General features: G+C 43.8%; 1 protein-coding gene across 3 annotated transcripts in view; it reads left to right on the top strand.

Moving 5' to 3' along the window:
• The first annotated feature begins 818 nt into the window (after positions 1 to 818).
• Positions 819 to 17854, top strand: part of LOC119725931 (tenascin-N-like) — a 31739-nt gene continuing 14703 nt past the window's right edge. For all 3 annotated transcript variants that reach the window (XM_038197548.1, XM_038197547.1, XM_038197546.1), the window contains exons 1-3: positions 819 to 1058; positions 2645 to 2911; positions 4269 to 4544. In XM_038197548.1, the coding sequence (XP_038053476.1) occupies positions 944 to 1058; positions 2645 to 2911; positions 4269 to 4544 (658 nt within the window). In that variant the 5' untranslated portion in view covers positions 819 to 943. The remainder of the gene's footprint in view (positions 1059 to 2644; positions 2912 to 4268; positions 4545 to 17854) is intronic.

Genomic DNA, 17854 nt, shown 5'->3' with positions numbered 1-17854 from the left:
GGACAACGATAGTTGGACCGGTCCAACTGTAAAACTTTGTATAGACGGTCACAACTTAGGTTAATAGACTAATGAATGGTATAGTTAATAGACTAATGAATGGTATAGTTAAAATGTATATGCAAAAGGTCTACGATTTCAATTTGATATTCTCTACATTCCTTAAGTGCCATAATCATATTCGTTCTGCTAGAGTTGCCCCATGCCGTGCTTGCTGTACCGACGCACGAATCTATTACCATAAGCTGGGCCGACGCACCCAATCCTGCTGACAACGTCGGGCAATATGTGATCACCCTACAGCAGCCTGCAGGTACTACCATAGATCAAGCCATAGTTGACGCAGTGGCTGGTGCGACACACACCTTCCCAGGGCTAAACGTGGCCGAAGAGTACAGGGTGAGACTGGACGCCATACTAGTGGATGGCCTGCCAGTGGCAGTGAATATTTTTGAGGATACTTACACTGGTGAGTGAGATAGATTGATGGAACTAAATAAGCAACAACATCCGGGTCATTTGGAGTCAGCCAAGTCTACGAAATCTACAAGAACTCCAAAAGCTCATCATTCTTGTTTTCAATACTACGAGTATGCAGAACGTGGTCAACTGCAATTATTAATATAATCGAATATAACCCGGTACCTTTACAAATTGGACAACAAGCAATCGATCTCCCAGAGGTATAACATTGACTCTAAAGTTTCTCCTAATTGAATAATTTGCGATAGTATTATTTATTTGGTCCACTTTCTCCCATTTTCCCTCTCTTTTTTTTAGTGCCGTACCCGCCATCGAACGGCATCCTGCACAGGACGAGCACAACCACGGTAACCCTGACCTGGGACGCAGCCCCAGCCCCCGTGGGCTACTATGAGATAATCATCACACCTCAAGGGGGTCAACCAGGGTCTCCACGTATGCGCCGGGAACCACAGGGGTCATGTTGGACAACCTGGAGAATGGGGTGACTTATGGTTACACATTGAAGAATGTTGTGAACACGGGAAACATTGAGGTTAAGAGCGACACCTCCGATCTCAGTCTTGTGTTACCAGGTCAGTGCTGGATGCCTCCTAGGCTTGATTTAACAATGGCTTTTTGATTTTGTACCTGATAATTATTTATCCAGTCCCTAACATTAAGCGGGGACGTAGGATGCTTTCCAGACTTGTATACCAGTCACCAAACATCGAGTCCAAGTCCGAGTCCAACTTACCTCCCTCTCAAGGGCCTGGTCCGAGTCCTGAGTCAGACAGGTCCAGTTCAAGTTCGAGTCACGCGTCACAAAAACCAAGTCCTAGTGCAAATCACGCGTCACAACAGCCATGTCCTAGTCCGAGTCACGAGTCACAAAAGCCAAGTCCTCGTGCAAATCACGCGTCACAACTGCCAAGTCCTAGTGCAATCACGAGTCACTTTTAAAGCTATAGTCCATCATTTGTAATTTGTGCATTTTGTTCGTTTGAAGCAACAAAAGAGTTCAAAATCTAATGAAGGATACTGAGCAACTAACCTGATGAAGTTTCAGCTAAGCTTCAGCTGTATATTCCGAGAAAAACAGCATTCTAAGATCTCAATTTCAAATCGAAAGTTACTGAATCATGTTTTGAATTGTTTTGAATTGCAGCTATACGCGACGTAGCGCACTGATCCGACGAATTATAACAACCGCGCGCGCGTGTGCGTCGTTCCAAACCTTGTGCGCGCTGCGCTGAATAACAAAACGAACTATTAATTTAAATTTTCCTACGGTGCTTCTTAAGAATCACCGTTGGAAATGCCTTCTTTTGTTGATTACTTCAAAATGACAGCTTCCCAGAAAGAATAATTTCACAGGGAGTTAAGTTCCCTTACTATCTTTCGACCAAGTTTGTTTTTCAACAATAATTACGCCAGTTACTTTTCGGATGGCTGCAAATGATGGACTATAGCTTTAATATGAAAATACATTTGTAGCCACACACGCTGAATATGACTCAGGAAAGGAATGTCTTCAAAATGATCTGTACTTATATTGTGGACAAATATTTTAAGTTATTTCAAACAATTAGGATCAAGTCCCACACTGGCGATTATTGGGCTCCAGTGCCACATTGTATTGGTCTTACCAGCAGTCCCAGCAAAAATCGCTGAAGATGAAATATGCTCAACGTTTGTGTATTCACACAGAATAAATGCTGGGAAGTCACACATTCTACGGACAAGGGCGGATCCGGGGGGGGGGCCAAAGGGGGCCATGGCCCCCCCAAAAACGAAACCATTTTTTTTTTTTTAATGTGACATCACAATAAAGGCAGGCAATGAGTAAACCGCCATCTTTTCCTAAAAAAACATGGTTAAAGTGGTCAGAAAGTGCCTCAGATCGCACCACAGAGCATCTAGAATCCAAATTTTTTTCGGAGCCCTTAAGCGGGCCCCGAACCCCACACCGTAATTTTTTTCACCTACTTTTTTGGGGGACAAATTTTTTTTTGGCCCCCAAAAAATTGTGTTCTGGATCCGCCCTTGTCTACGGAGCACTTTCCTTTGCAGTTACAATGAACCAGTGTAGGAAAATAACAAAGAAATCCCAATAGTTTACTTTCTATCATTTTTTAAAGCTGCGTGATATTTTTGTTTTGTATCCCTTCTCTATTTGCAGCTGCAACTGGGCTCAATCCAGAACTCGAGGCGATCACCGACCACGGCATGCACCTTGCCTGGTCTCCCAGCACAACCCAGGGATTACAGAGCTACCGAATAACCGTCTTGGACAACGCCGGCAATGCGGTACTCGTCAACGACATCCCGCCCACAGACAGCTCTTTCACTCTGGTGGGTCTTACCGAAGGCACGAGCTACGAACTGGTCCTGGATGAAATTGTAAATGGCGAGAGCAAGTATGCTGGCGTGGCTAATGGTATCACAAGTAAGTACCCATACAGTGTGCGCCAAAAAGAGAGTGACCATCATTCATGATTTGTTTGACCCTTAAAAAGCAATTAAATGTGATACACCTCCAATGAATGAAAACCAATGATTACTGAAATTGATCCTTAAGGTTCTGAAGCTATGCATGTTTTACAAAATGAACCCATTGTTTTTAAGATGTCCATTCAATGCTGAATGATTTGGGGCTATCTAACCGAGTGGGCCCTAGATATTACACACAGGCATTCACATTCAAATGATAGTTAATTTGAATCGAGATAAAACATTATTTTTACTGTCAGATTTTATTTTTGTTTACATGATGAATCAATTGAGTCTCATTCGGAAATGAGAACGGGGATTTTTTGTTTCTTTTTCGTGGATGTTTAGTTCATTATATTTAAAGAGTATTTATCAATACATGTGTATTTGTATATGATCATTGGTGGATGCAATTTATGTGAAATTATAAAGTTATTGGTCAATAAGCAAGCCACATTTATTTTATTATATTTGTTTTCTTACTTGGTCATTTGTACAATTACAGTAACAAGGATTGCAAAGACAATGTTGTTCACAAAAGATTATTTCTTAGAGGAGTCTCTTGTAATTTTGGAAGCCAAAGTTCAGACAAATTATACATACAATTTGGAGCGACGAAAGGTGTGCTCGTAACAGCAAAGTTTGTTTCGTGGTCATGAACGTTGGCTCTTGATCATTGTGCCAACTGTTGGGTTACAATTTTGGCTATTTCATCAAAAAAACTTTTGAGGATGAAGGCGATTTTAATCTGAAATCAAAATTCCACCATAAACAAAGCAGTTGCGAACCAGATTTTGCACTTAAAAAACTCAGTGGCCACTCGGGCGGTAGTGAATTGTAACCTATACGAAAATCCAAACAGTTGAATTTGTAATGCCACTATTTGTTCCTAATAACCGTGTCAACTGTTGGTTTACAATTTTGGCTACATTCATCAAAACAACTTTTTGAGGACGAAGATGTCCTTTATCTGGAACCAAACCTTCTCCCACAAAAATTAGCAGTTGCAAAAATGTCATTTGATTGTGAATCGATATAGAAAAATAACGATTTAAGTGTTAGACATAATGATGCATAATGTAATTATCTGACCGAAATTAGAAGCCATTTTTGTTTGCAGTGGTTCATGCTCACGCGCACGCCACATACATTTTGGTAACTATCACTTTTGGTAACTTGCTATCATTATATGATGGCAACTTGCGCAGGCCTGGTGCCACCGCTGAAAATGGCTGTCGCCAAATTAGTCAATATTATTTTGTGAGGCCTGTACTGACATTTTATTCAAACAAAAACTTTTCACTTTTTTTCAGAAACACCACAGAATGTGGAGTTAAACGGTGCCTCCGCGCACACCATAACGGTTTCATGGAACACTGCCCTCACTGACACTGCGGAGGGATACCTTGTCAACGTTATCAGCCAGGACGGATCGTACACAAGCCTGATCCTCGTAGACGTTGCCAGCGCCGCGGCACCGTATACGATAACGGGGCTGCCATCCGGGCTCGCGTACGAAGTTGGGGTGGATGCAGTTTTTGCGGGAGCGCGGCTTCAACTGGGCGCCTTGACTGACCCAGCAAATACAAGTAGGCTTGTGTTTTTATCTTTATTATCAGTGATGGGAACATGAGTCCTTTTAGTCACTGTGGTGCCGACCCCGCACTACCAATCACTCACCAATGAAGCGCCCGAAGCTGCCTGAGCACTCTATGGTTGTATTGATTCTTCAGTCAACAAATAAAATGAAATACAATGTAATTCGGGTTCGTTGTGAAATTTCAATAGAATAAAATGAATAAGTTTCTCTAAAGGTCATTATTATTTTTTTGGTTTGTTTTGTTTTTTGTTTTGTTTTGGGGTTTTTTTTGGGGGGGGGGCTGGCCCCTCCCCCCGGATCCGCCCTTGGGCCTTCGGCACTCCGCACATGCACACCCTCCGCCGAGAGAGTAACCTCTCTGGGTCCGCCCATGAATTTGACCACATGTAGAGAGGGGAGGAGCTCTATTAATTTTAAAGGCCAGATTTTCATAAGAGGGACACAATTTTAATGCTGCGAGCGGGGCACTATCAAAATCTTGCTTTAGAGCGGCAGTGTTACATCTCGAGAAGTTATCACGAGTTGAGGTCTATAGCTTGTGATGGCCAATTTTCCATCTCGAGAGGAGCACAATTTTATGATTGCGAGAGGGGTATTTGTTCTTTAGAGGGGTAGTTTTCCATCTCGAGAAGGTGCACAATCTTGTTAATGCACGAGGGGCACTTGGGTTCTCGAGGGGCAGTTGTCCATTAAAAGACAATAGACAACTCTATTGGTAGCACGATCATAATGCTTTCATGACTTTGTTTGCGTTTGAGGGGCAGTTCTGTTTTCATCTCGAGGGGGCACATTAATAACCGCGATAGGGGCACTTTTGTTGGCCGATGAAAATCTTGGTGGGACAAGTGTCCCCCTGCCCCACGTATAAGTCCTGGTTCTGTTTTGTGAGTCAAACAAAATAGGAAATGAAATAACCATAAAATATAAGCTGATTAAAAGCTGACCATCATAAAGATCAGAACATTAGTGACTGAGGAATTTATTTCTAAAACTTGGCAAATGCCATTGTGTTTCCTTTTAGACTCCTGCCCTCTCCTGATTGCCCAAATTCAGTTTCGATATAGTCAAACACAATAAGAATACAGTGTTAAATGAAGTTTAGAAACATCTTTTATTTTGCATTTGTTAAAGTGTCATAACTGTGCAAACGTATAACTTTTTTATTGTTTCAATCAAGTCCGTCACAAGTCAAGTCATACGTCATTCAGTAAGTCAGTCAATCACGAGTCAGTCGCAAGATTAACCACAAATTGGAGTCAATCACGAGTCAGTCGAAAGCCAAATCACAAGCTATAGTCACACATGAATTACAAGCCAAACTGTGCAGGGGCTGATCAAGGATTTGTTCTGCAGGTGGAGCAAAAAAATGTAGACAGTGTGTTTTTTTCTCCGGAAACTTGGCCTCCAAAAATCAATAGGAGTAGGGGGGCCTAGTACCATACTTTTATGGGGGCACACTAGATTACAGAATAGTATACAAATACCTGCTAACCAGGCTGGATCTGTCAGTATTTTTCGTACAGGAGGGGAAAAATAAGAAGAAAAAAAAGAGTTAACTTAAAAAGGAAAATTAAGCAAAAAATCACTGTGCTCTGTGCAGCCGCCGCGTACGTGGCATTATCTGCACACGTACGTAGTACCGGTACATGTACCTGCATGTGGACGTGCCACCGTTGTTGAATGAAAGATGGACGACCGTCATAACCGTGAAAGTTCCGAAGACTCTTCCTCCTCTTTCCTTAGTGAATCCGATGAACATTGTACTGATTCATCCGATTCGAATCAGAGTTCTAATGATTCAGACACTGACTCGATGTGTTTTAAGGGCATGCCAAAGTTGCTGTACAGACCAGCATCAAAGCACGACGGCTCAACGTGGTCGCTGCAGAGGGCCGCGAACTGCTCTGGTATTAACCTTCACTTTCGCTCTCCAGATGCTCCGATATTTCGGATCAACCGGAAACAAATGAAGGCTTACTCCATCTTTGGTAGTTTTGCTACACACAGCAGCCACACAATTTGTCGGCATGGCCAAAAATTGGTGTTATTTCTCCTCGATTCCGAACAATAGACCAGAGAAACGTTTGTCTCAATGCATGTACTGCACGCACGCAATGCCGGTGCCCCCCGCAGCGCGGCAAGTCTCTACCTTGATTTGCGTCATACCCCTCATACCATTTGCGTCATACCCCTCATACCATTTGCGTCATACCCCTTTTCAAATGTTTAGAAGAAACTAAAACGTTGTATATTCTTTGCGATCCTTTTTGGTCCTTTAAAAGTACCTCAAGGTTGAACGGAACAAAAAGAGATTTTATATGAGAGTGTTCCGACATAATATCCCTGAACGATGACTTAATAGCGCTCAACACCCCACCATACTCTAAAAAGTTGGTGTGTACGTTGTAAGTATTCTTAAAATCGTGGAGAGAAAGACGATTACCATTCTCGTCAATAAGATCACAAACAAATCTAACTCCTTTACATTCCCAATGTTTATAAAAAAATACACTTCCCACCAACCTTAATATTATCATTGAACCAAAGAGAACTCTTAAGTACCTCCACTTTGCTTGTGGGCACGTGGACCCGAGTAAAGTTAGACCATGAAGTAAACACGTCCAACCAAAAAGCGTTACAAATTATCTGTGTACCAGCTGAAAATGAAAATTTACAGGTTTCCAGCTTTTTCGGTTTCACGAACTAACACTCACCTTTTTTTTCTTTTATTTCTTGCTGGTTTTATACACAAACGGGAGGAAAAACAGCAGATTTAATTAATTAATTCAATTCATCAAATGTCAACAACCAGAAACCTGCCGTTTTGACGCAAAGTGTTGTTTTAGAAGGCGTTCAACTTAAGATGCCGTTTTCTCCGATTGCTAGTTTTTACTGGCATGTGTGAGGGCGTTACTTCGTGGTGTTGCTGACGAATTGTACCGTCAACTAAAACAATTATAGCAATATTTTGCTAAGTTGACACTTTACAAAAAAAATGCTTCAGATCAACTCTCAATTATTTATTAGAGCACCCGCTTCCATGCTTATGATGTGTGACTAATTTGAATTGATAAATGTATGTGAGTTTGAACCTTGATGGTAATCATGGTGCTTGTGTTCTGGACAATACGCTTTACTACACTTTACTACAGTTTAGACTGCTTCATAAAACTGATTTAATAGTCTGGTGAGCCAATGCCATAATTATGAAAAAGTAGGACATTTATTTGGATATTTCATCGCTAACAGTTCCCGAGCCGCCCAGCCTGACGCTCATGGAGCAGAACCCGGAGAAGACAGTCACTCTGAACTGGTTCCCGCCCACTAATGGGGGTGTAGATAACTACATAATCCGCTACGGTCCGTACGGCAGCACCAATCTGCAGGAGGTCATACTGGGCTTCGGGGTGCAAACCTACACCTTGCCGGCCTTCAACGAGAACCAGCAGCACACTGTACAAATCTTCTCCTCCATCGGGCCCAACCAGCTGATCAGTGTCCCGGGAGACATCACGCCCTCGGGCGGGTTCACAACAATTATCAACCCAAGTGTAACTGCTGGTGAGTTATTCCTAGCTTACCACATGGTGGCGCTCTTCACAACTCATGAGGGCGCTCTTCATTGCTACCACAGATTCATGGTCCTTATTGATGACACATGTCTGTGTCCTAAATTTTTGACTCGTATTTTGACTCAGTATAATTCGATCATCCTTCCACCCCAGGACCCGAGGACAGAGTTTTTACGTGAACTCTGCAATCGCCACAGTCATATTTGGTAATAAATAAGCCAGGAATATACAGTGTTGAACTTGAAACAGTGTTGTTAACTACAACCGCAACAGTAAAAACTCTTCTTGGGATAAGATGTCAGACACGGATGATATACAGCTTGGTGATTCGGCTTCAGTTCTCAGCCATGGCAGTCGCAGTTCGAGAGCCAGCTCAAGACACTCGAACACAGAGCTGCTTCGTATAACAGAGGAGCAGAAGAGAGCAGAGCTTACTGCTCGGTCTGCAGCTATCAATGAAGCACATGAGTTGGAGATATCAAGACGAACATTAGAAATGGAAAATCAACGACTCATGCAGCAGATAGAGATGTCACGACTGGAACTTCAAAGACGAGCGAATCAGCTGAGACTCCAGACAGAGATTAATGTGAGCAGCGCAAGACTTGAAGTTTTGGACAAGTTTGATGGTGAGTCCCCTCAGCAGTTGAATGATGTAAATGACCTCCCCCCAATAATTGATGGGCCATTTACCGAGGCAGAAACTGAGAACGCACCAAACGATAGTCCACAACATCGTGCTCGCAAACTAGAACATGGGACTTTGAATACCTTTCGAGACACACAGAATGATGGTGACAATTTCCCTAAAACCCCACCCCCTATGTCTACTCCACCTACTGGAATGTCGGATTCATCTGACGTAGTTCTCCCCCCACAGACCAGTGATGTACCCCGCAACGATGTGGCAAGTGCCATCACAGCACTGGCAGATGTGCTCACACACCGGGAGGAGAAATTGCCTAAGAAAGAACCAGAAATCTTCAAAGGCAGTGTATTCGACTTCCCCGTGTGGATGAATTCCTTTTCCGTCCTGGTAGAGCAGCGCTACACATCACCAATCGACCGCCTATACTATTTAGGCAGATACACGTCTGGTGAGGCCCGAGAGTGTATCAAAGGACTTCTCGCCTTGAACAGTGAGAACGCATACCAGAAAGCGAAGAAACTCCTGACTGAAGAAACTCCTAACAAGATGCTAGCTGCAAGCACCTATCGTGAGAAAATAAGCAAATGGCCGACCGTGAAGCAAGACGATGGAAAAGGACTGCGTAATCTCTCAGATTTCCTTTTCCAGTGCGAAACAGCCATGTCAACTCTGAGCCAGTTAAAGGTTCTTGACGACCCAGCCGAGCACAAGAAAATTATAGAGAAGCTACCGAGGCAGGTGCAGGGTCGTTGGCTTCGTTTTGTCGACCAGTGCATGTATGGCCAGAAGGATGCAGAGGAAGGTGACTACCCGCCCTTTGCCAAGCTGTGCAAATTCATCGCAAAGGAGGCTCGCATTGCCTGTAGCCCCTTTCACCAAAAACCGATGGACGAGAAGAGGGAATTGACAAAATTTGTCAAACCTACCAAGTCGGGAACAGCCACGACATTTGCCTCAAAGGCAGATGAGCTCACAACGAAGAAGAAGACTAGCCCCCTAAAGGGCAACACCCCCCCTTCACCCAATGCAAACAAGGCATCAACATGTCCCCTCTGCAAGAGCCAACATCAACTCGATTCCTGTAGCAGTTTTGCAGCCATGAGCCTTAGTGAAAGGCATGACCTCATCAAGAAGAGCGGCCTTTGCTTTGGATGCCTCAAATGGGGTCACAGAAGTCGCGAGTGTCGCCACAAGAAGCAGTGTGCAGTCTGTGGGCGCTCCCACCCTACTTTGCTGCACGACTTCTCCAAGTCCACTCCAGATGTGCAGACCAAAGATGACACCAATGACAAAGAAATGGTTGTTGTTCAATCTACCACACATCGAGTGCAGACACTTGACGTCGGAGAAAATTGCTCACACACTCTCATCGTTCCCGTCGTCGTTCATCACATCAAAGAACCCTCTGCGAAGGTGATAGTATACGCCCTATTAGATGAACATTCCGATTCTTGCTTCGTCTCAGATTGGACACTAGAAAGGCTCGGAATCGATGGAGAGGCAGTCCAGCTGAGTCTGTCTACAATATTAGCGAAGGGCACTATATCATCCAGAAAGGTGCATGGCCTAACTGTCAAGGGATTGTCCGAGGACACCGAGATACAATTACCAGGCGCCTACTCCAGAGAATCTATCAATGCAAACCGTGAGCAGATTCCGAAGTTGGACACCGTGAAGGAGTGGCCTCACTTGAAACGAGTCGCCAACCTGCTACCTCCCTACCTGAGTGAAACCGAGATCGGACTTTTGATTGGCTGCAATGCAACTCGCGCAATCAAGCCGAGAGATGTCGTCCATGGAGAGGAAGATGCCCCATACATGTATGCAGTCAGAACAGCCCTTGGATGGGGAGTGATAGGAATGATGCGTCATGACAACGGTGGCAACAATGTTTGCAGAATTTCGAATGCATCAAAGGAGCAACAAGGCCACTTCGCCTTTCGCACCCAGGTGAAAGAAGTCAGCCCCCTCCAAGTCACAAAAATGTTCGAGATGGACTTCATCGGGAAAGACACCGAAGAAATGGTTTCCCACGATGACCGAAAGTTCATGCAGAAGATGAAGGATGGTATCCACAGACGTGATGATGGCCACTTTGAGATGCCCCTCCCACTCAAAACAGATGTCCAGCTCCCCAACAACAAGCCAGTAGCTCTGAAGCGGCTCAACAAGCAAAAAATGAAGATGTTGAGCAACCAAAAATATTGAGATGATTACAAGACCTTCATGGAAAACATCATCGAAAAGGGCTACGCAGAGAAGGTTCCGGACGAGGAACTTGACCTGGACAACAAGGCCGTGTGGTACATACCTCATCACGGGGTATACCATCCCAAGAAACCAAACAAGATCAGAGTCGTCTTCGCCTGCCAGGCTGAATACGAGGGTGAAGTGTTGAATCGACACCTACTGCAGGGACCCGATATGACCAACAATCTTGTTGGGATTCTTTGCCGATTTCGGAAGGACCACGTCGCCTTCACCTGTGACATCGAAGGCATGTTTCATCAAGTTGGCGTCAACGTGGAAGATCACAACTACCTGAGATTCTTGTGGTGGCCAGGAGGTGAAATGAACCAGTCCCCAAATGAATATCGAATGACGGTTCACTTGTTCGGCGCTACCTCTTCCCCAGCTTGTGCAAATTTTGCACTGAAGTGTGCTGCTGATGCATACGAAGATAGTTGTGGGACGGCGGCAGCCGACTTCATACGGAAGGACTTCTACGTCGATGATGGACTAAAGTCAGTCCCAACTTCCGATGAAGCCCTGAAGTTGATAGAAGACAGCAGACGGCTGTGTCAGAAGAGCGGATTCCACCTTCATAAGTTCATCTCCAATGACAAGGTGGTTGTGAATTCCATACCTCTCAGTGAACGAGCCAAGGATGTTCAGAACGTTGACGTGTTCTCAGAAGGACTTCCCATCGAGCGTACTCTAGGTGTACAGTGGTGTGTTGAATCCGATGCTTTCCAGTTCAGAGTCCACTTCAACGACAAACCACCCACTCGTCGCGGCATCATATCGAGCGTCAGCTCCATATTTGATCCACTTGGTCTGGTAGCACCAGTCTTGCTTGTTGGAAAACGCATTCTCCAAACCTTGTGTCGTGATGGGTATGCATGGGACGACCCAATCTCAGAGGAAATCCGATCAGAGTGGGAGAAATGGAGGAACAACATCCTGCATTTGGCATCACTGAATATCCCACGATGCTACAAGCCTGAGAAGTTTGATGTCATCAAGTCAGCAGAACTGCATCACTTCTCCGATGCCAGTACCGAAGGCTATGGTCAGTGTAGCTACTTGCGACTGATAGACGACAAAGGAAGTGTATGTACAACTCTGGTCATGGGAAAGTCCAGAGTAACTCCTTCGAAGCCAGTTACCATCCCTCGACTGGAACTTACAGCAGCCGTCATCTCGGTGAAAGTCAGTACTTTCCTCATGAAGGAACTAGAGTATAGCGATGTGACTCAGTTCTACTACACTGATAGCAGAGTCGTACTCGGGTATATTGCCAATGACAGCAAGAGGTTCCACATATTCGTCGCCAACCGCGTGCAGAAGATCAGAGATCACACCACACCTGAAGATTGGCGACATGTTGACACTAAAACTAACCCAGCAGATGCAGCTTCCCGAGGTCTTTCTGCCGAGTCACTCATCAAGAGCAAGCTCTGGTGGAGTGGTCCAGGTTTCCTGCAAGAAAGAGAAACCCCTCCACCTGACACTGAGTACGTGGAGCCAAGTTCAAATGACCCAGAGGTGAAGAAGGCATCTGCATTCAATGTCCAAACCGAGGCCTCCAACTACCCGAGCATGCTTGAAAGATTCCAGTCCTACTCAAACTGGTTTCGCCTGAAACGTGCAGTAGCAATGTGCCAACGCTACATGAAGAAGCTTAGAGATCGCTGCTTCAAAACAGCTACTACTGCACCTGATGCCAACACCCCCCTCACTGTAGACGAACTCCAGCATGCAGAACGACTGATACTGAGGCTAACTCAAGAGGAAGCATTTCCAAAGGAAATTCGAGCCCTCAGCAAACCCGATGGTCTTCCTAATGGCGAGCAGCAAGGCCCAGGAAACCCCCTGAACAAGAGCAGTCCTCTGTATATGCTTGACCCAGTCATAGATGAAACGAAGCTGTTGAGAGTCGGTGGACGCATCAAGCAAGCCAAAGCACCTAAAGAGATCAAGCATCCCATCTTGCTTCCACGTCATGGCCACGTGACTGACCTGGTGATTGAACACTACCATGTTCAGAGTTGTCACTCAGGCCGTGGCATGACACTGAATAGCATTCGCCAAGCTGGCTTTTGGATTCTGGGGGCAAGATCAGCTGTTACCAGCGATATTTGGAAGTGCGTGACCTGTCGCAAACTCAGACGTGCTCCCTGTGGGCAGAAGATGGCAGAACTACCCAAGGACAGATTGGATCCATCCGCACCCTTCACCTATAGCGCTGTAGACTACTTTGGTCCCTTCATGATTAAAGAAGGACGAAAGGAGCTAAAAAGATGGGGGGTCATCTTCACCTGTATGGCATCCCGCGCAGTCCATATCGAGACAGCTAATTCGCTGAACACCGACTCATTCTTGAATGCCTACCGCAGATTCACATGTAGAAGGGGTCCAGTGAGACAACTCCGCTCCGATAGAGGCACAAACTTCATCGGTGGAAAGAATGAACTGGACGCTGCCCTAGCCGAGATGGATCAACCGAAGATTTCTCAAGAGCTGCTAAAGGACAGTTGTGATTGGGTGACATTCAATATGAACGTTCCCACAGCCAGTCACATGGGAGGCACATGGGAAAGGCTCATCCGTTCAATCAGACAGGCGCTCTCAACATTGCTGCAGAAACATGGGCAACAAGTCACATGGGAGGCACATGGGAAAGGCTCATCCGTTCAATCAGACAGGCGCTCTCAACATTGCTGCAGAAACATGGGCAACAACTGGATGATGAGCTCTTGAGGACCCTCATGACCGAGGCTGAAGCAATTGTGAACAGCCGACCTCTCACCTACGTTGACATGGTGGCCCCAGATTCAGAAGAGCCCATCACGCCAAGCCAACTGCTAACGCTGAGAAGCAAGGTAGTTCTCCCTCCGCCAGGAGTCTTCATCCAACAAGATCTTTATTGCCGACGCCGATGGCGCAGAGTCCAGTACCTTGCCAACCAGTTCTGGTCACGTTGGAAGACTGAGTATTTGTCGACCCTACAAGAGCGGAAGAAGTGGCAGAAGGCTCAGCAGAATCTGGAGGTAGGCAACATTGTCATGATGGTCGACGACCCCACTCCCCGATGCCAGTGGCAACTTGCTCGCGTGGTTGAGACGTACCCAAGCTCAGACGGTCACATCATGAAGGTCATATCCAAACTGGTCGATCTGTCTTCGAGAGGCCTATCCATAAGGTTGTACTACTGTTGGACCAGGGACGCCCCGACGAGGAGCCAAATGCCTGAACTTGAGCCGATACATGAACTGTACTTAAAGGAGCCACGTAGTGTTCACGTTCTCAGTAGTATAGTAGTTACTATTTCCAGTTTTGCGCCTTTAGTCAAGTTTAATGTTAAAATTGTTAATGTTGTTAAGTAATTTGAAAGGTCAAATTAGGGGAGCCATGTAACTGCTGGTGAGTTATTCCTAGCTTACCACATGGTGGCGCTATTCACAACTCATGAGGGCGCTCTTCATTGCTACCACAGATTCATGGTCCTTATTGATGACACATGTCTGTGTCCTAAATTTTTGACTCGTATTTTGACTCAGTATAATTCGATCATCCTTCCACCCCAGGACCCGAGGACAGAGTTTTTACGTGAACTCTGCAATCGCCACAGTCATATTTGGTAATAAATAAGCCAGGAATATACAGTGTTGAACTTGAAACAGTGTTGTTAACTACAACCGCAACACCAAGTAAGTTGATTGTAAAATAAGTTTGCTAAGAAGGGTCCAAAATAGAACATGGGTTACAAAAATAGAACCAAGTCAAATGTCTTCAAATCCAGCATCTGTGTCTGGAACAGAATGTAGTCAAAGGTCATTAAAACTTGTCAACAATGACAGCCCCACCAACTCACTCCAGCCTCTGGCCCACTGACGCTGTGCTCCTTCCTCTCGGTATTTTACCGTTACTACTTTTATAACTGTTCACAGGAACTGAAATCTATCACGTGCACCCAAATCTCACATGCAAACTCGTTCTACGAGATCTGTCACCAATATGCCACACTGTATCTCACTCAACATCCAAACTGTGGAACGCTGCGCCACAATCGTGGATCTCACCATCCTACAGCCAACAGTCTTTCAAAAGCTTCACGCCTTCAACGACAAGCCGGATGTCATATCACTTTTCTTACTTACCTTGTCAAGAATTTTTTTGGCCGTGCTTCCTACCTTTTCAAATAATGTTTAGTGACTTGCTCTCAGCTGTGATTTGTTCGGCAAGATCTGCGTGGGCTGTCCCGCATCTATCGAATACTTGTACTTGTACACAGGATTGTGATGATATTTTAAGCGCCACTGTTTTTGTCAACAGTCACTTAATTTTCGACGGCGGTTCATTGTTCACATCCTTCCAGCAGATAAAAGGAACACTACGTCCTGGAGCAGCCCAATTGGAAAAGAAAACTCGCTTTGAAATAAATGATGTTAATCGGAAAGAACATTTAAAAGTAGGATACAAACATCCACACAACTATCTTTAAAAAAAAACTGGGCGCTTTTGTGTTATTTCTGTATTATGCGTGCGAGAATGACTTGCTGGGTCCACTTTTGCGACCCCCAAAAGTCGTCTGTTTGGGTGCTAGTTGTGATTTTACCGCAAGGTTTTCGTCTTTTGCGGTTGTGTAAGAAACCATATTTTGTGTATAAAGCAGGAAAGCCCGGAGGGGCGGGGCATCAACCCCCTACATGTATATTTTGGTTCCGATCGTCGCAAAGCATTTTTTTTTTATCATGCCAAGAAACCACATTTGTGAGTTCTTGCTGTGTCTACTTTATGTGACGTGCACAACGCGTGTATCGTACATTGACTAAACGACAGGAAAAATGTATGCGTACTCTACTGTGTCCGATGTAAACAACCGGGATTTTTTCGTCTTTTCTCAAAAACGATAAGACATTAGGTTGGTTTTTAACGAGATGTATGAAATGGGATAAGTAAACAATCCAAAACATAAAATTTCAGGGATTTCAGGACGTAGTGCCCCTTTAAAATATAGTCAGTAGCGTATCCAGCTTTTGATGTCGGGGAATCCAAAGTTTTAGTCAGCGGCCAAAACGTAGCCTAAGTGCTATTATTTTCTGTTGCGACAGAGACTGAACGTTTAGTGGTCATACGGATGTCGTGCCTGCGTGCTATGAAATATCCCGCTGGTGATATGAAATCACAACGTTAAAAAAAAAACCTAATTAAATTTCTGGGTTAAAAAGGCTTAAGAATCACACATAAAAAAAATTGCAAAGATATACATCTATGTTATACAAAGAGAATTTTCTCTTCTTTTCCAAATTGCTTCTTCTTATTCTGGATTAGGATAGTCGTTTTTCATGTATCTTGTATTGAAGAACTCAGCAGTAGAAGGCAGGTGGTATTTTAGCCCCCAAAAAGTTCAGAGGGAAACCTGTCTCATATGATGCAGCATTTGAGACCAGGTTCACAGACCGTACGTCATGTAGATACACTACACGCTACACACTTTTCACAGACCGCACGTCGTGTAGATACACTACACGCTACACACTACTGAGCATGCGAAACATCCCTCAATATAATATTAATTGGAACTAGTTTCCGCCACAGTGCCAGAGCTTTGATGTATACAGCATCGACACAGTGCTAAGGAGGTCTACATCATCTACACAGTGGTTAAGAGGTCTACAGCATCTACACAGTGCTAAAGAGGTCTACAGCATCTACACAGTGGTTAAGAGGTCTACAGCATCTACACAGTGGTTAAGAGGTCTACAGCATCTACACAGTGGTTAAGAAGTCTACAGCATCTACACAGTGGTTAAGAGGTCTGCAGCATCTACACAGTGGTTAAGAGATCTACACCATCTACACAGTAATTAAGAGGTATACAGCATCTACACAGTGGTTTAGAGGTCTACACTATCTACACAGTGATAAAGAGGTCTACACTGCACTATCTACATAAATGCTAAAGGGGTCTTCAACATCTCTTTAGCACTGTGCACGTATCGGACCCAAGCCAACTCGGACCCATGCCAATTCGGACCATCAAATCGGACCCACAACCAACTCGGACTCATTATGCACGTTTTCAAACATTCCCCATTCAGTTCAAGTTACATGTGTTACAGTGATGTTGTTTAGTATAATTTTTCATTTTAATTGTAATGCGATAACTCTAGTAAAACTTTTACTAAAAGTGTATTTTATTATTTATTAATTTTTTTTTAAAATTAACACATGTTAAAGTGATATCGTTCATGCCATTTTTCTCATGTTATTTCATTTTTAATCCAAACTTTATACGTAACGAAATTAACGCATCCAGCACAGATCTTCTTAGAAAAATAAAATCGGAAAGCATGAACATTGAAATATAAACACTTTCAAACAAAACATTATTCATTTGTATATAATACTGGATAAAACTAAAGTCAATAAATAAAATATAAGATATAAACCATTCACTGATCTAAACGATAAGCAACTTCGCAACACCCACTTCGCAGCATATTTTGAATATGAAATTAACAGCCTAGATGGGTAAAAAATAATATAAATAACTATAAAACTACCTTACAGTTTGAATAAACGAAACGTGCCATTTCCAAGTGCCAACAAAATATGAAAAAAATTTTTAAAAATGTTTGATTTAAAAGATACGTACATCAACACCATTGCATACACTTTTTAAAAAAAACGAAGGTTCCATATGAATCTATATAAAAAATGTAATCAAAAAAGTATAAAAAGTTAAACAAATAAGTTAAAAGAACAAAAATCAAAGTAAGCATGTGAACTTAAAAAAAAATAATCAATTACTTTTTTGCCTAAATAGTAATTTCAAATGAAAAACATCCT

Source organism: Patiria miniata, unplaced genomic scaffold (assembly GCF_015706575.1).
Source record: "Patiria miniata isolate m_02_andy unplaced genomic scaffold, ASM1570657v1 HiC_scaffold_19, whole genome shotgun sequence".
NCBI classification, from domain to species: domain Eukaryota; kingdom Metazoa; phylum Echinodermata; class Asteroidea; order Valvatida; family Asterinidae; genus Patiria; species Patiria miniata.
This window is presented reverse-complemented; position numbering and strand designations above follow the sequence as displayed.